Here is a 23,414-nt window from a genome sequence, read left to right as displayed (position 1 = left end):
GAAATATTTTAGATAAATAAGATCAATAAACTTGGTGTCTGTAATTTTACTAGCAAGCTAGTATGTCTGCATCTTGCAAAGGCTAGGAACAATCAACCACTGGAATGGCTTGCCTTCGGAAATTGTGGGTGCCCCAGTGGAGGCTTTCAAGAAGAGACTCGACCAACAGTCAGTCTGAAATGGTATGGGGTCTCCTGTTCAAGCAGGGTGGTTGGACCAGATCAGGGGTGGGCTTCAAAAATTTTAGCAAGGGGTTCTCTGCCCGGTTGCTGGGTGGGCACGGCCATGGTGGGTGTGGCCTAGTCGGTCTCCTGCACTACGGCTGGGGGGCGTTTCTGCCTTCTCCAGGTTCCAGAGGCTTTCCTCAAGCTTCCGGAAGGGTGAAACTGGCCTCCCCAGTCTGCGCAGGCCCTCTGGAGGCCAGAAATGGCCTGTTTCTGGCCTTCTCAAACTTCCGGTAGGCCCATTTTTCGCCCTCCCCAAGTCTCTGCGCGTACCCTGCACTTACCTGCATCCAAAACAGGCCACATGGGGACTCCTGGGTGGGGTGGGTGGGGTCAGCCAGGAGTGGGATTTGGGGGTTCACCGAACTGCGCAGAATCTTAGCTAGAGGTTCTCCCAAACCCCTGCAAACCCCCAACAGCCCACCCCTGGACCAGATGACCTTCAAGTCCCTTCCAACTCTGTCCTATTCTTTCTGCATACTTTGGGAGGCAGCAAATAAGCCAGCCTTCAAACAATAAAATCTCAAAACACTGTTGCAGGTCTCAAGGTGGCTGTATTCAACACAACCCCCAGGCATAGGTAGCACGGTTGGGATTATTCAGTAGCATCTAGACATGGGCTTCTAAATCAAAGTGATGTTGATAGTGTGAGTTTGTTGCCTGCTTCTCTTTTTTATCCTATTCATTTGCAGCATAAGGAAAACATTTTAGAAAACCTCCAGACTTTTTATTTATTTGCATCCTAACATGGTATAGGAAGATGATTTATGGAAGCCTCTTAGGACAAAGTAACCATGAGTTCTCTGTTTGCTTAATCCTTAAACTTCGTTCCTTGTACTTGGCTCTCTGCTTGGGCCTCCAGGTCCTAGCTATTTTTTTCTCTGAGATAATATCAGAAGGAAGGGATACTGTGCCAACCCCATTGAGCCGTCAGAGGTTTGTGGAGTCCTTGGTGCTGTCTGAGCTTGGTTGATTGCTTGCTGACATGTCATTAACTGGCTAGTGCTAAAAGAGAGTGGGTTTTGCTCTCTGTTTATAAACAGTAGCCTGCCCTGTCTGTTGGTTGGAGGTAATGTTTTTTCCATGGTAGTTCTTTGATTAGGCTGCTGTTTACTGCTTGATTGCTTGTCTGAGTTGGTAATTCCCTGATTAGGGTATTGTTTTCTGCTTGATTGTTTGTCTGGTGTTGCTCCTAGTATTAATTCCTGCTTTATCTGGATGTTGATAGCTGCTGAGGAGGTATTCTGGTTTAATGTTTCTTTTTTAGCTTTTTTGTTGTCTCTTTTGAATGGTTTGTAAATGTTATTTATCTCTATGTGCCTGTTGATGACTGATTCATCTGAGTGCCAAGCTTCCAGGAATTCCTTAGCATTTGAGGATTTAACTTAACCTAAGGTGCTGTGGGACGCGGTGGCTCAGTGGCTAAGACGTTGAGCTTGTCAATTGAAAGGTCGGCAGTTCAGCGGTTCGAATACCTAGTGCCACGTAATGGGGTGAGCTCCCGTTACTTGTCCCAGCTTCTGCCAACCTAGCAGTTCGAAAGCACATAAAAAATGCAAGTAGAAAAATAGGGACCACCTTTGGTGGAAAGGTAACAGTGTTCTGTGCGCCTTTGGCGTTTATTCATGCCGGCCACATGACCACAGAGATGTCTTTGGACAGTGCTGGCTCTTTGGCTTTGTAACAGAGATGACCTCCGCCCCCTAGAGTCGGGAATGACTAGCACATATGTGCGAGGGGAACCTTTACCTTTATCTTAAGGTGCTGACAGTTCAATCCTTAAGTTGAAGTCTGAGTCTAGGATTTCATAGTTTAACCCTTCGCTGCGTTTATTCTCTTCTATTAGCCATAGGTTTCTTTTAAAGGACCAGGTGTAGCAGCAAAACCACAACTGCCTTTTCGCTATTATCAGATGATTAATGGGGTGAATCGTAGCATACCTAATTTAAATAACACAATAAATAAAATATCTATCTAACCTGCCTAGTTCTCTTGCTGCCAAAGATTACTTTGCTCTGAATGTTTGGACAGTAATAGGATTCCCCATGTCTAAACCAGAAAGCTATTGTAGGCAGAATGTCCCCTGATGTGAATTGGCACAGCTATGTGACGAGCTAAAAGACGAGCTAAAATGTCCCCTAAAACAAATTTAGGATCTGTTGTTATTTTGATTAGTGTTGCATGTCAATCTTTGAAAAAGGATTGAAATCAAATTTGGAGGCTGGGTTTATCAGACTTCAAGATAGACCAGAAATGGCATGGTAGGAATTCAAAAAAAAAATATTCGGCTGTAACGTAGAATAACAGAATCTTGAAATACTGTCAGGATTTCTCTGTCCCATCAAAGAAAATCAAGGTGAGGTGAGCTGCTTCTTCATGTCACCCTCTTTCTCCTGGCTGAGTCATCTTTTCTGAAACTTCGCCCACCAGCTTTTTTAATTTTAATGACTCGCTCATTCCTTCTCAATCCCAAGGCCAGATGTACAGTACATTCCTTCACAGGACCGTATATTCCATATACAATGCACTGCAAAAAAAATAGTAATAATGGTCTTTCCAAGAAGAAAAAATTCTTTTGTCTACCACAGTAATCTTTTAAAAGTCAATGAAATTTTTATTTTCCAAATCCCTTCCTACCCACTTCTCCTCTACAATCTCATTTCAATGCTGGTGACAGTTTTATCTTTGTGCCCTCAAGTGTCTTTTCTTGACTCTGAAAACACTTTTGTTAATTTTAGCATAAGAATGTACTGGACTTTTCTGTTGCTAAGCAGCAGATATGTATACAAAATACTGGGCCTATTCTTTTTTTAAAAAAAAATTATAAACTTTATTAAAACACATATAACACACATAAAAAAAACATATAAATACATTATACAATAAACAATTTGTAAGTAAATCAATCTTTTGAAGCATTTGTTTCGTATTGGTCTTTCAGGTAATACGGTTATACTTATTCCCCTAAATCTTAACTTAATAATTTCATTTTACCATTTCTCCCTCCCCTCTCTTCTTTTCTCTAAGACTTCTACTTTAGTAGTCTATATAGTATATATTTGAATTATATCTTTACTTTTAGGGTTTCTCTCTGTGAGTTTATCTGCCCGTAGGAAATTATTTGTATGCACAATTGTATTTCTATTCTATCTTACTTCTAGTTGTGTTTCTTCAGTAGTAACATTATGCCAGTGATACCATTTATTCCAAATTTTGTAGAATTCTGTATCTTCTTTTTCCTTTAGCTGTTTTGTTAGCCTATCCATTTCACTGGGCCTATTTTTAATATGCATGTGCACATGTCTGCAATATACAGCTCTTTAAAACTTGGCTCTAGCTGATGCTTCACATTACGTGTGCGGAGGGCACATTGCTAGCAGCATCTCAGTAGGGCTTTATTTTCATTGGACCTTCTGAATGTTATTCTTTTATATTGCATAAAATAGGCTATGCAAGGGGCGGGCTCAGTTTGATAAAAACTATATAATACAAAAATGACAGAGTGAGCTGTTCGATTTGTGCGCTGGAGACTTTATCTAAGAAAGAAACATAGGATACCAGCGAGAGAACCTTCTATCAGCGATAAAGCTTTTCTCCTGGGGGACTACATGATAACTTTATCTGTGGAACATTTTTTTTTTATTAGCAATCCTTTCATGTTCCCTACAGATTCTGTGCTTGTCTTTGAGAATTCTTAGTTTATCTCCAGTTCCTCTTTTGTGTTGCTTTTTTTTCTTGTAGCACAAAGCAACTAGTAAGGAATGATGGCAGGTGTCAGCACCCCCAATCTGATACTTTCCATATTATGTTGGACTTCAGCTCCTGTTGTCTCCAGGCAGCACCATGCTGGCTATGCATTTATGGGCGCTACAGCCAAACATCTGTCTGGGCAGCACTAAATTGGGGAAAGCCAGCTAAAACAACAGGATGTCAAAGAAGGAAGCAGGAAAATGATTTGCTTGACCTTCACTCAACACTCAGTAACATGTTTTTTTTTTTTTTTTAGAAAGACCCTGGACATATCTTGGGCTTCAATGTAGTCCTGACATTTTACTTTTTCTGACACACAAACACATCTCCACACACCAGTTAAAAAAGACATGAAATGGATTTCACAGTTCAGACAATCACATTTTAGATTGACTTCCACTTCTTCATTCCTCCCTTTCTGCAAATTAGCAGCCAACTAAAAATCTTCCATTAACAACAGTTTCCCATTTTGTCATTAACAGTAAGGTAGCAGAGTAAGAAAGAAGTATAGAAGGAAAGTAGTACAGCATATCAGCAGTATTATTATGTCTTTTAATTGTTGTTGCTCTAAAGTTGTTATTTGTAGATTCCTGGTATGGACATTAATATTAATTGAAAAATTCCTACTTTGTGGATGTATTGAATGGGATGATCAAAAGGGCTATTTGAAAGATGCTTTTATTTCACCGTGTAACCTGAGATACGGTTGTCCAAATTATTCTAATAGATCTTATTTTTTGCTGCTTAAGTGCAAAGTTTAGCCAACTGCTCTTTTTCAGTAGTTTTCATCCGCAAGGCGTGTTAGGCTTTCTTTGAACCTAGAGCTCATCTTTTTCACCCTCGAATAAAAAAAAATATTGGTCCTCTTGAATTGAATAAAAAGGTAAGAGAAAAATTAATTGACTATATAAATAAATAAATAATGGGCAGCAGCACACTAGAATTGAACTCCACTGCCATGTTCATAGTCAGCCATCTCTGAAAAGAGATAATTGTCTGCGTAACAAAGTAAAAAATGATCGAAACTGTCCATTTCTACAGCAAAATATGGCTGATTTAACAAGTATGGTGTTCACTTTGATCTTCCAAAATACTTTTTGTCTTCATCTAAGAAATACAGGCTTGAAGTACAGCCAGAATAATTAATCCAATTCCTTAAATCAAAGAGGGGACCGACATTCTCAGTTTCCAGAAACAGATAATGTTTTTATTATGATTAAATATATAGCATTTTTTATGTCTTCTCCTAGGAACTGAAAGCCACTTTCCTTCCCCAATCAGATTCTGGTTAGAAATTTTATCTCTAACTGCAATCTCACATATCTCAAGGGCATCAAGTTGGAAAAGGCTGCTATAACATTTATTTTTAAAAGTAATTGTCAGATGGATGACTATTAAATAACTGCAAATGCATTTGATTTATTAAAACTCCTAAAGCATGACATGCTGTATAAAAATGGAGTTCTAGCAATGTTCTGCCAAATATAATTGGAGTAACCTTAAAGTAAAACCCATTTATCATCTTTAATCCACAAGAGTTTGTCTTAATATAGGAACCATGGTGGTGCAGTGGTTAGAATGCAATATTGCAGGCTAACTCTGCCTACTGCCAGAAGTTCAATCTTGACAGGGCTCAAGGTTAACTCAGCCTTCCATCCTTCTGAGGTCGATAAAATGAGGAGCCAGATTGTTTGCTGACTCTATAAACCACTCAGAGAGTGCTATAAAGCACTGTGGGGTGGTGTATAAGTCTAAATGCTATTGTCTTTTATAATTTTGAATTATTACTACAATGTTTTCAGTTAAAAATCCTTGAAAATTAATATCCCTTGTTAATAACAAAGCATGTGGAATCTTCGTTTGAATAATCAGTAAGCAGATACTTTGCTCTGTCTATACTTCTGCAACTTTAGCAAAGGGTAGTATTTGGCTAACTTTGCCTGTTTGATCAGAAGGTAAGCAAAACTGCACGAGGTTTGTACTTGAGTGTAAGACAGCAGAAAATCCCAGGGTTGCAGCCAAGATTTAGAAATTTTAAAAAGTACCCAAAGATAGTAAGGGCAACCACTCCTGTACTATTACCAAAAGAAAAAACCACTCAAATTTATGTCTGGGTAGTTATCAGGTTCTAAGTGTCTTTTAAGGGATCTTTACCATCAAAGGCAACTGTAAGCAAGTAGTGGCAGCTTAAGCTGCATAGGGAGGAAGAAACCAAGGTGCATGATTGGACATATTTTTAACCAACGCTAAGCTATGGAGAAATGTTGTTCAAACACTGCAACTTTGTAAAGATCTTCTTGTCCCTTTTTGCCATATCCCTTTAGTTGTTGCAGAGAGAAACAACAGATTTCAAACAGACAGATTTCAAGGTTTACTGTTTTAACAGATGTTCACATATAAGCCATAAATATGAACAGAGCATTTAATTTAAAGATCTGGATTATGTGTCCATAGATGTCTTCTCAAGAGCTTGAATCAGTGGTATTCAGAGCTGAATTTGGCTACATCAGATAACTCAAGGGTAGTGTAACCTGTTTAATTGCTTCTCCGTGGTACAAAATTTACTGCAATGGGTACCTTCCCCGTCTCTTCCATTCCTATTGTTACTCCTTTTTTTCCAATATATTTATTACCCTTTTATCCACTCTCTCAATTTTGATGTTAAGATTTATAAAATTTGAAAAATCCACCTTCCTTCCTGCTTTCCTTCCATCCCCTCACCTTCCTTCCTCATTTTTACTTCAGGAAATCACCAAACGGGAAGCAGCGAGTAGGCAGTTAAGCTGTATTCAGCTGCCTGTCGACTCGTCAGTGGTACGTAAGATCTGGCATGAACACCACAAGCTTTGTCTGATAGTTTTCTCTCCCTCAATCTCTCTCTCTCTCTGCCTGTCTCTCTGTCTCTGTGTTGTGAGCAGTCACATCATTGCCACTGTTCTCATTACGATAGATGTTTGGTTATGAATTTGTTCTCATTGTCAAGTTGATCTTGATTTTAAGTCTCTTCCTTCTTTGAGGGAATTAAGAGAGTATCTCTCCAATGAGCGGAAACCTCTTTTAGACTCCTTAAGAGAGTCCTTTTCATAAACTTTAGACCCCCTGCCAGCATTTCTAAAAGAGGAAGATCTTGAACTTCCTACCAACTTAGAAGCTAGCAATGTGCCCTGACCATTGCCCTTCAGCTCACAGATGGATAGAAATTCTTGCCACTTGCTTTAACTTTGGTTTTGATTGAGCCAAGATAATTGATCGTAGCTTACATCTACCTATTAATGTACGCTGATTTTTAATGAATATAGGTTTATGTTTCTAATTTTTGGAGACAGAGTATTATTGTTTCAGCTGTCTCAGTTGTATTACCAACAACAAAGGAGTATGAATGTAGGCCCAGAGTTCATTCAGATCAGTAAGAAACTTGCCCATATGCCCAGCATGAATTCTAAGAAAATATAAAGCATATAGTTTCATGCCATAATCTCCCTTATAGACATGCCTTACAAATTGTCACTTAACCCTTTTGCGTACCAATGCTGACTCTCTTTTTTAAAAAGAGAGAGAAAAAGGGAGAGAGACAGAGACACTAGGAAAAGGTATCAAAGATAGACGGGACCTAAAATCAAGCATGCTTTGTGGATGTTCATATGTGAGAAGACTTTGTCCTAAAAAAGGATATTCTAGAATTGAGGCAGCTACTGACAGTATATATAATATATAATCAGAGACCTTGGGAATTCTTTATATTGACTGGAGGTTAGAAAAAAAGGGTACATAGGACAGGTCAGGGGGGAAAAAAGGAATATAAATCCTTCTTAAAGGATTTACAAAATGTTGGTAGAATATTGTTACAGTTTTTTTAAAAATGAATGAAAAAGAACATACTTGTGTATGCATCAGATATTGACATCATGCAAATATACTCCCCTGTATTAGATCTATGAAATCAAGCACATCACAAATTCTGTTATCCTTGCCATTGCCTTGTTCTATTATAAACCTGTCCTTCCCTATTTTCCTCCGTTTCTTCTGGTACTGGAAGTGGGGGCTTCTGTTTAGATCCTTTTTTTGACTGCTCAGATTTCTCCAGCCTGGTGCTTTCCAGAGATATTGAATCTACACCGTCCTCTGGCCAACATGATGTACACTTCTGGAGAGCACCAGAGTCAGGACAGCTGTTATAGCCATAGGCTGCCTTCCCTACATATTGGTCACTTCCTGGCACATCTCATGCTTATCATGAACAAACTATACTTTTTGCTCACCTAATGCCTTTTTCATTCAGAAAGGCAAACTAGGAGTGAAAAAACAGGTAATTTCTTCAGGAACCTAGGTGGGTAAGGCTTGCCTGTGGTAAATTAGTGTGCTTAGCATTTTCAAGTTGCTGTTGGGTTCTATGGCAGGATGATGTAAAAAAAATGGGTTTGGTGCTAAAGGGAGGGAGGATAAAATACACTGGCAACTTGTATTAAATAGCACATCAGACAAACTGTCACCTAATAACTAAAAAATCTGTTTGGAATGTAGACTAAAAAAATGAAGGAAAAAAAGCATATTGAATTCCATTTTTGCCAATTGCAGTGTTATCAAAACCAAGGCTTTTAATGCAGACTCCCTTCTTATTTTAAAGGATGACTTTACTGACAAGTATCGTTAATGCTTTTTTGAGTTTTTTAATGAGCATTATCTTCAAACATTTGTGAAGATATTGTTTGTGATATGGACCCAGCATCATTTTACATGATTTTTAATATAGTATACATATATTTAATTTGCATGTTTAATAAAACTATAAAGACACAGGTCTGCACAGGCATTTTTCTCGCATTCACATGATCCTTTTTAAGTCAGATTTTAATTGCAGGAAAAGTTTGTTGACAGGATACAGTCCTCCATGTGGAAATTCTAAATTCTCCAAGCTTAAAGCCAATCCATTACCCATTAGATTTTGAAGCATATGAACAGAGATAATATTTTGGAAATATTTTTTATTTATTTTATTTTTATTTTATTATGAAATTTATTTACTGTCCATCTCGTGTCAAACAACTTTGGGTGGCTTACAGCATAAATATTTAATTAAGATTGCAATTTAGCTCAAGTTAATCATTTATTATTGAGAAAATGAGCTCAAATGCACTGTCTCAATAAAGATAAATGGGCAGCTATGTCACAACCACATTATAAATTCTGAGGATCATTCTCAAGGGACCATTTCCATTATGACTTTTAAGCAACACAAAATAAATAAAGACCATCCCTTACATTGGACTCAATTGTTTTGGTATAAGGGATCGGTTAATCATGAAAGGCTGAAATGCTACACTTAAATTAATATGCATTAGGGCAACCACTAAGAGAAAATTACTAACCACTAAGGGAAAATTACTTTATCTTTTTTTTTATACTGTACTTCTTATACTGCTTTATGAAGAAATATGGGTAAGACCTAACACAATTGCTAATGTATTAATCCATGAGCTGCAGATGTGAATGGATTATTGCTTTTAGCCTTATTTTAGCATTAAAAGAAGCAGATGATTCTAATATGTATATTGGGAAAATATCCAAAGGAAGTGACATCAACTTAACTCTAGGTCAGAATAGAAATCTAGTCACAAGTTCATCTTAACTGAATTCTGTATTCTTCAGAAGCATTTTTTTAAAATGGCCCCACCTAATATGAAGTCAGGCAATCAAAATTTGCTTAAAATAGTTTTACTTTAACCCTGAAAAACAGGATTCTGTCCTGTTGGAAGGAGCCCAAGGATGTGCATGCTGGCTTCATTGCCTTGATCCTGAACGCTAAGTGTTAGTGGGGAAGATTTGAGTGGAAATTGGTGGAATCATGTTTGAATGAATACAATTCATTGGATGTCAAATGCAAGGAAGAGCCCTGTCAAGTAGGGATTGTCTTTCAAACCTTCATGATCAGTGGCCAAACCCAAATGGACCATCGTGCAGGGACCATCATGGAGAACTCATGCTCTTTCACTGTTTTATGTTTTCCAAGGGCTAAATAGGAATAGAAAGGTGGAGGGTTTCCTATTTATGAATTCTCTGTGCTTAGATGCAAGATACATCTTTAAAAAGTCCACAGCTTGATTGGAGAGAAATGCCTTGCAGATATGTTTATCTACGTAGATACACAAGCACACATTTAACTGGAAAAATAAAGGTCAGTACATTGATGATGTGACCTGGATGCTAATCAGGCAAAATTTTCAATTAATTTCAAAAGTCTGCTATTGAACATTATCCTCCCAACCAAACCCGTTCCACTTCAAATTTTTCTCCAGCATCACATGCCATCATGGTGAGCTAAAACTTTTTAGTACAACAGCATGGATCTTATTGTATTTTGCTGGGTTAATTGCCTTTCTTTCCTGATTTCATAAGGTTTTGTGTGTTTGTGTGAGTATGTGTGTTATCACCAATTTATTTCTTCTGTGGACTGTCTTTATGAAGCTATCTTGGGTCAGAATTGCCAAAAAAAGCAGCCTTCAGTCCTTCTGGGCTATTTACTTCTGGTTCATATTATAGATTATTGCATTACATTAAGCCATGATTGCTTAATTGTAGTTTCCTCAATAAACCAAAGTTAACTGAGTTCAAATATAGTTAGTCATTAACCATGGCTCATAAGCTACAGTGCTTATGCACAAAATATATTAATTCAAAACTAAATGACATGTGGCTTAGTGCAGTGTCTTAATATACCCCTATTATCATTTGATTGCCCCAGAGATAGGCTCCAAAATGGTAATAATGCTTGATTTAAAAATGAGGTAAAGAAAGGAAATGAAGGAGACAATGACAATTAACATTGGACATTAAAAATATTCCAGGATAACCCTTTAATAGAAAAAGGTCTTATGAATTGCATTACCATTTGATAAAAGAACCTTGACAGCCATTATTTATAGGCTGTTGATTCTAATTTCACTGTCAGAAGCTAAAAATTATTTTTGAGGGGCAGCCCTTCAATTCATCCTAATGATTGGATGAATTAAATGAAGGATAGGCCCATTCCCCTGAATCATATTGCTAAAATAGATAGGCCCACTTCAGATTTCATCTTTCTCAACCAGATCTCTGATTAGCCAATTTCAAGGGGTAAAAGTTAGGGTGTTGTAGGAAAATGCAGTGGTTCTGTGGATTGAAGAAAAAAAAGTTGATCCCCGCCTTGTTCCTTTCAACTATTCAGATGAATGGTTCTGTATTTTATAGGAATCGATCCGAAAAGTATATACAGTATATTTTGATTCAAGGCTGCATTCAATTGACTATAATTTCTGCCTTCTCCACCAACTTCATTTAGTCAATATAAAAACCAAGACATACTTTCAGATGTCTGCTTAAAACTATTGTGATTGGGCTAAATTATTGATTAGAATAGAACGAGTGATAAATGCTTGGGAATTAAGATGTGTTAGAGGTTCCTTTGAAGACCTTGGGGAAGGGAAAGGGGGTATTAGAAGCTGGGAGTTAACTACGCTTCCAGGCTGAGTGTCTAGCAGAATGAGATTAAACCAATTGTATTTGCTTGTCTCAAGTCTTTAGCTGCTTTAGCTGCTCTTTCCAAAAGTGTATTGTGTAGTGAAACTGGACTACAGATGTGGAATTAAATATTTGCATGCCTCATGTTGTGGAAGGTGATGTCCTACTGTGGCAACAGTTCAATGGAGCAGTGATTCTTGTGTCTGGTGGGAGAAAGAGTCCTCTTATTCAAATAGGGAATGGCCAGGAAACTTATCCTATTTTTCCTGCTGGCTAAGGCACTTTGTTTTTCTCTAGGGGGATGCTACTAAGTCCGATTCTGAGGGGGAACTTTTCCCCCATAGTTTGGAAGAAGAATGTGGACTTAAGAAAAATTTTTCAAATCCAGCTTGTAAGTAATAATATGATTGCTGTTGTTTTTCCTGCAAATAAATGTTTGCTATTTGTTACATGAAATTTCATGTATATTTATTTTCTTGGTTATGAAGTATAAAAAAAGCAGAAAAAGAGGAAGTCCCAAAAATAGTTTTTCTCAAGACTATCTATCTCCAACCTGGTCCTTCAAGTCTTCCAGAAATACACCCATAGCCATCATAACTGATGATGGTTGTCCTCTTCTTCTCTTTATTTCCACCTTTCTCATCATTAGAGCTTTTTCCAGAGAGATCAGTTTTTATATAATGTCTTAAAGGTGCTTTTTTTGTTCAAAAGGCAACTGGGTTGTTTTTTCCTTCAGGAAGTAGAAGAAAATGTTTCACTTCTCACAAGAAGCTTCATCAGTTCTGGTGGGGTTGGGATGATGAAGCTTCTTGAATGAGAAGCAAAACATTTTCTTCTTCTTCCTCAAGGAAAAAACAGTTGAGTTGCCTTTTGAATTAAAAAAAAAAAGCACCTTTGAGGCAACTATGACTGGATGACTAAGAATCTCCACAGACATCTTTATATAATGTGTCTGAATTAGTTTCCTTAGGAATATCTAGATCAGGGGTGTCAAACTGGTGGCCTGTGGGCCGGATGTGTCACATGTAGGCCACACTCGCCCCAGCTCCGCAAAGGGGAAAAACGTCACGAAACGTCATGTGACAGCAACATGACGCCACGAGTTTGACACCCATTATCTAGATGGACTGCAAAAATCTTGATTCATCACTAGATGGCAGCAAAGGGGTTGAGATGCCTCTATATTTGTTACTATCTAGGGGCCAAATGTACCAGATTATTGGTAGTGCACATACAATAGCTGTTGTAATAATAATAATATGTGTGTGTGTGTGTGTGTGTGTGTGTTTATAGCTTCAGTCAATATGATGTAAGAAATGTCTTCAGAAAGATTTTCTTCACTGGAGGAACTCAACAACAATGAGAGAGGAGCATGGGATAATGTTGATAATTTTGAATATGATGCATGGCTCATCATACAGTATAAAGTTGATATTTGGGACAAAAATCTCTCTATGATAAAGAGTGAAGAGAAAATATTGCTCTGAGTGTACCTTAAGAATGAGAAATCTATGCCATCATAAGTTAAAACTCATTAAATCCTGACTTCTGTGATAGAAAAACAATAGTGGTTGAAGTTCAGGGACAACAAGAAGACCATTTCTAGCAAACCTCTGCTAGATGTGATTGTCGTTCATCTTGCATACTACGGAGAGGAAGCTGGCCTTGATAGTATCTTAAAGTAAGAGTAGGAAAGAGTAGGAAAACAGAGGAGTGTTATTGGTAATTCACGCTGACATTAGCATTCATTCATGGTAAAAGGACTGGCGAACCTAGAAAATGAAGATTTGAGAATCTTGCATTAGAAGATTGAGAGAGGAATGATCAAATCAAGACACATATGAAAGTTGTCCTGATCTCTTGAAATCACATGTCTCTGACTATATAGGGCATGATATGAATGTTTTGTTTCCTATTTTTTCAGTGATGGCTCTTTGTGACCACCCAGAGCTAAAGAAGAGCTTGACTCCCCCACTTATCATTCACACAGCTGCTACACCCATGTCCATGCCAAAAAGTGCCATCTATGGAGAAGTGGCTCAGGACTATGGTTCTCGAAGAGCTAGTGGCATCTCCATGGATCCTAATACATTTGATCTCAAATCCCCGGTATGTGGTTCACTTTCTACCTTGTATCCTTTGCTTCTTGCCCTTTGCTCCCAGTTTGCCAACATATTTTAAAATTAATTTATTCCACCAGTTTGATATCTTTTTGGCACTGTTAATGGAGTTATTGCTTCTAGCATTCTGTTGATATCCCTTATATTCTCACTTGCATCACTTCAGGTCAGTGCCCGGAGTTCTCCACATAGTCCATGGAGTGCAGGAAGTAGCTGGAACAGCCGCAGGTCAAGCTGGAACAGCATTGGGCGGGCACCTAGCTTGAAACGCCGTACAAACCAGAGCAGTGAGCATAAATCGCTTTTGTCCGGGGATGGAAAGCAGAGTTCGGAGGAAGGGGAAAGCTCAGATGAAGAGCAATCCAGCAGGACTGGGAGCATCAATGGCTCTATACCTCACCGCATGGAGTCACTAGAAACCAAAGGCTCCTTTGACTTCCAAGATACCCTGCAGGTGCCTTCTCTTTACCGGACCAGCAGTATCCATAGTAGCCACAGCTCTGCGGCAGACTACAATGGCAAAGCCACCTCAAGAGCCTTGATTCAGCAGCTTCATTTGGATGATCCGCTTCCAGAATGTGATGACTTGGATGATGAAGGCAATTTAGTAAGTGAGAGCCAGCTTACTTGGCACCTTTTTGCTTGTGTCAGGATTTGTTCTGTTCCCCGTCTCACACACGCACACCAGCAGTCGACCAAGAGTTAAAATAAACCAGCAGACAAGAATTTCCTTTGATAACAGAATTGGCAGCAACCCAGTAGCTGCTTGCCAAAAGATTTTACTTACAAATGGAGGTTTTTCTCCTCCGTCCAAAACATCAAAGTAAGTCCACAGAAGCCAAAGAATAGTCAAGTCCAGTCCAAAAATCAATCCAAGCAGAGGATATAACAAAGTTCCAGAAATGCAGAATTACTTGCTAGCTTTCAGTTTTGTTCGTCACAAGGCTTGACTGGCCACCACACCCCCTTTTATCCCCTGTGGGGTGTGGTCCAGTGACTCAGCTTAATCTCTGGCACGCCTCTTCCTCTGCTGTGCGCACTTATCTCTGCGACGCTGTCAGGGGTCCAGCCAAGACTCATCTCCATCGCTATCCAACTGTGGCTGCTCCGAAGTGCCTGGCCCCTGGCCTATCTCTTGGCCTTCGGAGGACACCTGAGGCATTGCCAGAGAGGAGGGTCCTGGAGAGGGAGGCCTTGCCAACTCCTCTCCTTCACTTTCGGAGTCTTCTCCCCTGATAAGACAGGCTCGGGGGTCGGAGTCACAACAGGATTGTTTGCTGTAGAAGAGAGTGAAATGTTTTCCTTGATCCTTGTTAATTTGCAGAAGGATAACATATGCCAATATATTCTTATCTATTGGGCACTGACATATTTATTCATTAATAAATAACTGAAGCCTGTAAGCTAGAGAAATCACAGGTGTCATAACTTAACATGCCCATAAGAGATTGTGTCATGTCATCATATCACATATCACAATATATCACAGTATATAATAATATATCATATTGGCAGAGTTAACACAAATACTTAAATTTAAGTGATCATTTGACTAAAAATATTTAGAAGTTCTATATCAGGGGTATCAAACTCAAGGCCCACAGGCTGGATCTGGCCCACGGGGTGCTTAGATCTGGTCCATGGGGCTGACCTGGAAACAGCGAAGGACCGGCCCACGGTGTTTCTGTCAGCAAAAATGGAGCTCGGGAGCGCCGTTTTCAGTGGCAGAGCACTCAGGCCACCACAGTTACCCTTGACACGAGTGATGTCGAGCTGGCCACACCCCCTGGTCACACCCTCCCTGCCCTCCGGAGGTCAAACACAACCATGATGCTGCCCTCAATGAAATCGTGTTTGCTACCCCTGTTCTATATAATTCCAACTTCCTATCCTTTTTTCTTTACTCTAGCTCTCCACATTATCACATAATCTTCATATGTCACCTTCTTGAATCAATATCTCCCATGAACTCCAGAACTTTGCCTTTGAGATAGCCTAATATGTAATCACAAAAAAAAAAAAAAAAAGATCCAATTTGGACCTAAATCAATGAGATGCTGGTAATGCCTCTGTTTCCACTCTGTCCCCCTCAGTTTTCCTGTGTGCTAGATATTCCGACTTCAATCACCACAATCTCCAGCCAGCATGGCTAAAATATTATGGATTCAACTCATGTGGAAGATGCCAACTAGGGAAAAACTGTTGTAGAAGAGAAGAAGATGAGATGGAATAACATTTGGATACTGGCTTTGGGGAACTAGCTATCATAGACATGATATTATGATAGCTAGTCCCCCAAAGCCAGTATCCAAATGTTATGGATAAAGAGGAATGTTATAAATGTTCTGTATCCTATCAATCATCTGGGTAGATTTCATGCCACCTTCAGCAATCCTTATGCTAAGGAGCATGGTTGTCATGGAAGGAGACCTGTGCTCAAGATGATCCATGATATATTCAGTTCCAAGCACTGCTGATTTGGAGTGAGGATATTTTAGCATGCACCATCTTAGAAATGTTTGTGATGATTCTTCCTAGATATATTTGGCAACTGAGCAAGTAAATAAATAGCTAAATATGCACTAGGGCTTGCAAGAAAGAGGGTGATCAGCTGGGTATCTGAGGTTCTTACATACAGATCAATGGTGGGATTCAAAAAATTTTATTACCAGTTCTGTGGGCATGGCTTGGTGGGCATGGCTTGGTGGGCATGGCATGGGAAGGATACTGTAAAATCTCCATTCCCACCCCACTCCAAGGGAAGGTTACTGCAAAATCCCCATTCCTTCCTAATCAGCTAGGATTCGGGAGGCAGAGAATAGATGTGGTGGGGCCAGTCAGAGGTGGTATTTACCAGTTCTCCGAACTACTCAAAATTTCCGCTACCGGTTCTCCAGAACAGATCAGAACCTGCTGAATACCACCTCTGATACAGATGTGTACATACACACATCTTTTTCAGTTTCCCTTTTCTGCTTTCATTGAAAAGTCAGGAGAAAGGCACATTGACCAATGCATTGCTGGACACAACCATTCCAGCAGTGAGATTGAAAGAGAAGGTAACCTTGGTCAGGATATAATTTTTATAATCAGAGCTAGCCCTGGTTACAGTTTGGTCTGAGCAAAGGATAAAATAATCCCACTCCAGAAAAGCAACCTATATTAGTTGTTAAATCTTATTTCATCACAGGAGAACATCTTCTACAATAGCTAAAGGTTAAGACCAGTTTAGGGCTACAGATTGGAGCTGAGCTAGCTGTATCACTCTGCTTAAGAGTACAGCTGAGCAACAGAAATCTTGTCTGTTGCGGGGGGAGGGGTAGAGAGAATGCTCAGCCTTTTCCTCCGATCTTCTTTTTCATGTCAGAACAGGAAGGAGAAGAGCAAACTCAAGCTCCATTAGCCCAAGAATCTGTGGTTTGTTTGCTAAATGATGTGAGAGGCACCAGCATTAACTTGATTGCCTTCAGCAAGATATTCTTCACACACACAGAAAGAGGTGGGGAGGGGTTATTAGCCTTTTTTCCCCCTTCAAAGGGCTATATAATCTCCTTAATTTCAAGCAGGTGATTTCTTCTACCATTAACTGTTATTAAGATTTCTAAGTAAGGGCAAAAATTGGCCTTTTCGTCTCATGGGGCCACAAGAATCTTGGTATTAACGTCAATATAAAAAGGCAGTAGTCTCATTAATGATAGTTTTGTTTTTTTTTCTGAGCCAGTAGGAAGCCATTTAAGAAATGCTAGTTAACATCAGTAGGCATGGTACTAAAAACAAGAGGAAAAAGTCACTGGCAATTTGAAACTGATAAAGCTACATTAGCTTTACTTGACAGCAAAACTCTGCCGTTTGTACTGGGACCCATTAAATTCCAATGCTGCTCAAGACAACACAAAAACCATCAGAGATGGTTATAAGGAAGCAAATTGCAAGACAGAAACCTAAAGCTTAAACGTGAGCAAGGGCAACTAGAGAGATTGTACATGACACCCATTAGGAAGGAACATGGTCGTTGGGCACTCAGAAGGTGTGGAATGTAACTATTGAAATAACAGTCTATAGAAACCCTCCCTTGTGTAGCCCTGGCTCCTGGAATGGCAAGCGAGGACTGCATGACGGCATCATGCTAGATAATGATAGTAAATTAATTAGCCTCAAAAACAATTAAGGCTTGATGGAATTGAATCCAATCTGTCAACTCCAATTCTGCAACATCAGGTTTAAAAACAACAGTGAAATGAGCAAGAATACCAGCTTTAAGTAGAGAAAATGAATGGGCTGGAAGACTGCAGCCAATGCAATCCCAAATCGCATTAACAGAGGGATACAATCAAAATCAAGTGAGGTACTAATATCTCTCTATAAAGAGTGTTAGTAAGACCACACCTAGAATACTGCATCCAGTTTTGGTCACCACACTATAAAAAAAGATGTTGAGACTCTAGAAAAAAAGATGTTATTGAGACTGAGGACCAAGGTAGACATACCATTAATTATGCACTTTCATAATAAATAGCAAAAGTATTGTGCACTAATGTTTTTGTTAAATAAATATAGACCAAGTGGACTTTCTAGGAAGGACTCCATTGGTAACTGAAGTACAGTAAAAAACACCCTTCAAAGACTGTTCAGGCTTCCCCTCATTTCCTGTTTATATGTTGCAAAGTTAACAAATAAACTGTAATTGTGCCAAATCTAGTATGGCCCTGAAATATTCAGTAGCTGATTTTTCAGTCTTGTCATTCTTTTAAATATCTGACTTGTCTTCATCACTTGGTGGAACAGCCCTAAAGGACATGGAAAAGATATTCAAATGCTACAATGTGTTTACACCCCCCAAATATCAGCCTTGTGCAAGCTACAAGGCTAATATTTGCTCCACCAAGTGTTAGTCTATAACACATTTATTGACTGGTTACTGATAGTTGTTGATCCTAAAAGGCTGAATCTATTCACCACTACAGTATCTTCATTTTCTGTTCTGTGGGGGGTGGCTCTACTTGTTGTCATTTGTTTGTTTTTAAATTTAGCCCCACTTTTCACTGTGCTCCTTGAATTTTATTATTAGGGCTTATAGATTCTTTGCATTTTCAGCCATCAGTGTGGTATCATCAGCATAGAAAGGACTATAGTTTTTTCTTCTAAATATTCTATAACTACACTAATTTCTTTCAGTCCAGTTTCCCTTAATACACATTTGGCATAATAGATTGAATAAATAAGAGGAGAGTTTATGGCCTTGTCTCACTTCTTTGCCAACCTTGAGCCAGCATGTTACACCTGCTCCCCAACCTGCTCCATGTTAAACCTACTCCCCAACCAAAAAAGGTGGTTGGTTGGTGGGACTGATGGATTGATTGATTGATTGAATATTCTTGCTCAAAAATCATCATAATGTTGCACATTAGAGTGAAAAAAAATAATGGAAGAACAAGAAGTTAGTATTAAAATGGTTGAAAACATTAGAACAACAAAACACTAAATTTATAAGGCCAGATTTTAAATTGTCTTGATACCTTTTTTGGAAACAATGAGTGTGAGCTGGAGAGCAATTATAATTTTAAATATACTACAGTGTGAGTGCAATATGGGGAAAAATGAATGGCCCTTTCTTATAATTTAATAGCAACATATGGTATTATAAGACAAATAGTCCCTTAATTTGTAATACTGTAAACCATTAAAACTATTAAGATTAAAACCTTTATCTTGAGTAGAGCCCAGAAAACAATTAGTAACCAGTTCGGATCTTCCAATATTGATATAATATGATCTCCAAATAACACACTCAGGTGCAATATTTTGTACATCTAACCATCTGCTGTTCAGAGTTAGCCCTTTTAAGTACATGATAATCATATAGATATGATCAAACTAGGATTTAAAGAAAAATCAGATCAATTCGGTTAAAATTATGCTAGTACACAAAATACGGCTTTTCAAATACACTCCTTTCTCTTTCACTCTCTCAGAAAATCAACATCAGTAAAATATCAAGGACATTCTCAAGCTATGAACCTGATCTTTTAGGATTGCAAATTTCTGGAACAGCTTCACTCCCAAATTTTTATGCCTGCCTTTCTTCTGACTAGAAGCACTACTGCTTTATTTAGTATATTTCTAGTATGGTGTTAAGGATATTGGTGTTGTGTTACCAACCAGCAGAGTAAATGCACAAGGAAACGTTGCTGAGAGCAATGAATAAGAGATATGCAAACTGGTTTATCAAAAGCTTACTTTATAGTAGAAAAACAGTCTCATAGTCTTTAAACAAATCCAAGTCTTTGCCAGTTAAATCAGTCCAGTAGTTACAGATATCTTCTTACCAAACAAACATTAGTTGGTTAGAATAACAAACTCACTCTGGTTCACAAACCACGATGGTAGCAGATCCATCCAACCGATGATAGCATATCATAGCAACTCCTCACACAATGGTAGCTTATCATCAACTGAATACGTTACAGTACCTTGCTTAAATATGTTCACAACTAATTACAGCATGACTCAGCATTACAATGAATCAGCAGGAAAACTTTAAAGTCACATAATACATTTCATATTAAAGTTACAGAACACATATATTGCCTGGACAACTTGTTAGGCTCAAACCATATCCTAACATATGGAATGGAATGGAAACGCTGAAGGCTTTAAAAAAAATCCCTGTCAATAACAGGTGGCCCTCAGATTACCTCCATATATTCAGCAACTGTTTGAACTTTCAATTGGTCCCACAAGTTCCAGTACTGCAGCATTCCCAGAGACATGCATTTGTAAGCTAGGCACTCAGCATCTGGATCAAAATTTTGACATTATGCAGTCACATCCCAAAGGAACTTTTTCAAGAGGCAACTGGATTTTCTGGTTTTTCTTTGAAGATGTTTAGCTTCTCATCCAAGATGCTTCTTCAGCTCTGACTGGATGATGGGGAAGTCAGAGCTGAAGAAACTTCTTGGATGTGAAGCGAAACATCCTCAAAGAAAAACCAGAAAGTCCAGTTGCCTCTTGAAAAAGCACCTTTGTGACAACCATGACCTGGGTGACTAAGAATCTCCATAAACTTGCAGTCATGTGATTGGGACAACTCATTGCAGCCAATTCACCGCGGCTAACACGCTACAGCCAATTTGCCATGGAACAACTTGCTGCAGGATAATTCAATTTAATTATTTAAAATAAATAAAAAGTTATTTTAATTTTTGTCATTCTCATTTCATTCTGTCCCTCTTTAGTCATCCTTTCTTTAATGATTCTTTCCCATCTTTTCTTTGATATTAGTGTAACTCATGTCTCACAGCAAGTTGACCATGATGAGTTGTCCCACTGTGAATTCGCCGTAAGTTGTCCCATGGTGAATTGGCTGAGGCAAGTTGGCCATGACAAGGTTGGCTGAGGCAAGTTGGCCATGGCGAATTGTCATAGACCCCACAGGATACTATTTCTGACGTTCCCTTTCCAACAGGCAAAGTTAATGAGGAAGCTGTCAGAAGTCGTCTTCACAGGAGGTCCTCACTTAACGGCAGCATCTCAGACTGCCATCACTAAGTGGCATAGTTGTGATGTCACACTTTACAACCATGTCACTTATCAATGACAGTTTCAGTCTCAATTTATTCACTACCTGTCTAAGTAAAATGGGCCTTTAAATCAGTATTTAATTCCCGCCTGCAGTTTTCTTGGCAAGGCTTTTTGGAAGTATTTTGCCATTGCCTGTTACTTAAGGCTGAGAGGGAGTGACTGGCCCAGTGGCTTCAGGCCTAAGGCAAGATTCAGAGTCTCCTGGTTTCTCACCTTAGCCACTATACCAAATTCACTCCTATATATGTAAAATACGAGTTGACATTTTAAAAAATGAAGCAGGTGGCCAGGTGTTGCTTTTGGGGGTAGATATGTACAATAAAAAAGGGATGCAGTGGCTCAGTGGCTAAGATGCTGAGCTTGTCGATCAAAAGTTCAGCAGTTCAGCGGTTCGAATCCCTAGTGCCATGTAACAGGGTAAGCTCCCGTTACTTGTCCCAGCTTCTGCCAACCTAGCAGTTCTAAAGCACATAAAAAAATGCAAGTAGAAAAATAGGGACCAACTTTGGTGGGAAGGTAACAGCGTTCCGTGTGTCTTTGGCATTTAGTCATGATGGCCACATGACCACAGAGACGTCTTCGGACAGCGCTGGCTCTTTGGCTCTGAAACAGAGATGAGCACCGCCCCCTAGAGTCGGGAACGACTAGCGCATATGTGCGAGGGGAACCTTTAGCTTTTACCTTATGTGCAATCTTGGCTTGGCTTGCATTCCTAAATTTCAGTTTCTCTTTACAATGTTTACTATCTCAAATGCATTTATTGCTGTATTTTCTTCTCCTACATCTTTATTCATGCTGACCAGGTGTGTCTTCTGAAGTAGATGTGGTTTGAATAAAATAATTGAGCTATCACTTTGAACATAATGTGAACTCTAGAAGCAATCAAGCTGATTGTAAGCAAGCTAGCACTTCTAGTCTTCCCAAGGAGAGAAACTCAAATTACATTGCAGCACTCTTGTTCCACTTGATGCTTCTCAAATATACTGGATGCCATTGTCTATAATCCTCAACCAACACTGAGTATGATAAACAACAATAAACAGCAAGTGATGGAACATGTAGTCCAATACATCCAGAGAACTGGAGAACTCTGGGTTGGGAGAATTGAGTCGGAAAAACTTTAAAAAAACCATGCAAAATATTGAATTTGCGCATGTACAATATGTTGCCCAGGAGAGTCCAAACATATGTAAACATTTGACTGAATATATTTCCATCATCTCGTATAGACAAAACAAATGAAGATTGATAGATAGAAAATGGGATTGTTCTCCCTCCGCCTTTGTTATTTCATTTAGTCTTTTAATGGCTTGATTAGGAAAAAAAATTAAACAAACCCAAACCATCACTGACATGAAAATTGGAATATATGTGTGTGTGTGTGTGTGTGTGTGTGTGTGTGTGTGTGTATGTATATGTATACACACACACACACACACACACACACACACACACACACACGGATTCTAGACCACTGACTGATTTTAACTTAACAACAGAGTCTCCTTAATGTAATGCTTTGGATAAAGCACTACATTTTTTTGAAACTCAAAACCCAATTGCAAAATAATCAAGACCAAATTACAGTTACTTGTTGATGTCCCCAGGGAAGCTTTCTGGCTAAGACTTCATGTGGCCTCAACAGCTTTCAATAATCCTTCCTAATTAAGGTGGTTTGATGGGCATCGGGGAATCAGGTGCTCCACAGTAGATGCAAACCTTTGGGCAGGGTAGAAGTTGAACAGTGCTCTATGGCAACCACGGGTTTAATCACTGAACAAAACACAGCATATTTTTTGTTATGGTGCAAAGAATCAAAGGGCGAGGATATACTGTATTTTTGCAGTAGTGGCGAATATCTGTAGCTCGGGTGGAGGATGAGGGTGGAGGTTTGTTCTCCAAGCTTGTGGGTTGGTTTCCGAATGTTTCGTTACCAGGCTAGATAACACCTTCAATGGAATTTAGATGATGTCTGTCTCAGTGTTCTTCTGCTTATAAAGGCTTTGTGTGGTCAGTAGGTAAGTGTGAAAAGTGTTCTTATACTAGAATACTGTTCATCCCCAAGCAATTTCATCACAATGCTCATTTTTATTTGTTTGTTTGTTTGTTTGTTTATATTCCACCTTTATTATTTTTATAAACAACTCAAGGCAGTAAACTTATTCGATACTTCTACTTCTGCCTATTTACTGCAGAACAGCAATGTTGTGAGGTGAGTAGGGCTGAGAAATAGTGACTGGCCCAA

The 23,414-nt window shown here is 38.9% G+C and overlaps 1 protein-coding gene across 4 annotated transcripts in view; it reads left to right on the top strand.

The window, feature by feature from the left end:
* The window catches only part of CACNA1G (calcium voltage-gated channel subunit alpha1 G), a 419,473-nt gene that overhangs the window by 290,513 nt on the left and 105,546 nt on the right, over positions 1–23,414 (top strand). For 3 of the 4 annotated variants that reach the window (XM_087887148.1, XM_087887145.1, XM_087887146.1), the window contains exons 14-17: positions 6,720–6,788; positions 11,766–11,859; positions 13,393–13,577; positions 13,755–14,195. In XM_087887148.1, coding sequence (XP_087743274.1) covers positions 6,720–6,788; positions 11,766–11,859; positions 13,393–13,577; positions 13,755–14,195 — 789 coding nt within the window. The remainder of the gene's footprint in view (positions 1–6,719; positions 6,789–11,765; positions 11,860–13,392; positions 13,578–13,754; positions 14,196–23,414) is intronic. The other variant, XM_087887147.1, reaches the window with a different exon arrangement.

The sequence above is a fragment of the Pantherophis guttatus genome, chromosome 2, assembly GCF_059756535.1.
Source record: "Pantherophis guttatus breed Tessera chromosome 2, ASM5975653v1, whole genome shotgun sequence".
Classification (NCBI taxonomy): domain Eukaryota; kingdom Metazoa; phylum Chordata; class Lepidosauria; order Squamata; family Colubridae; genus Pantherophis; species Pantherophis guttatus.
Note: the sequence above shows the minus strand (reverse complement) of the source record. Positions and strands in the feature narration are given on the sequence as shown.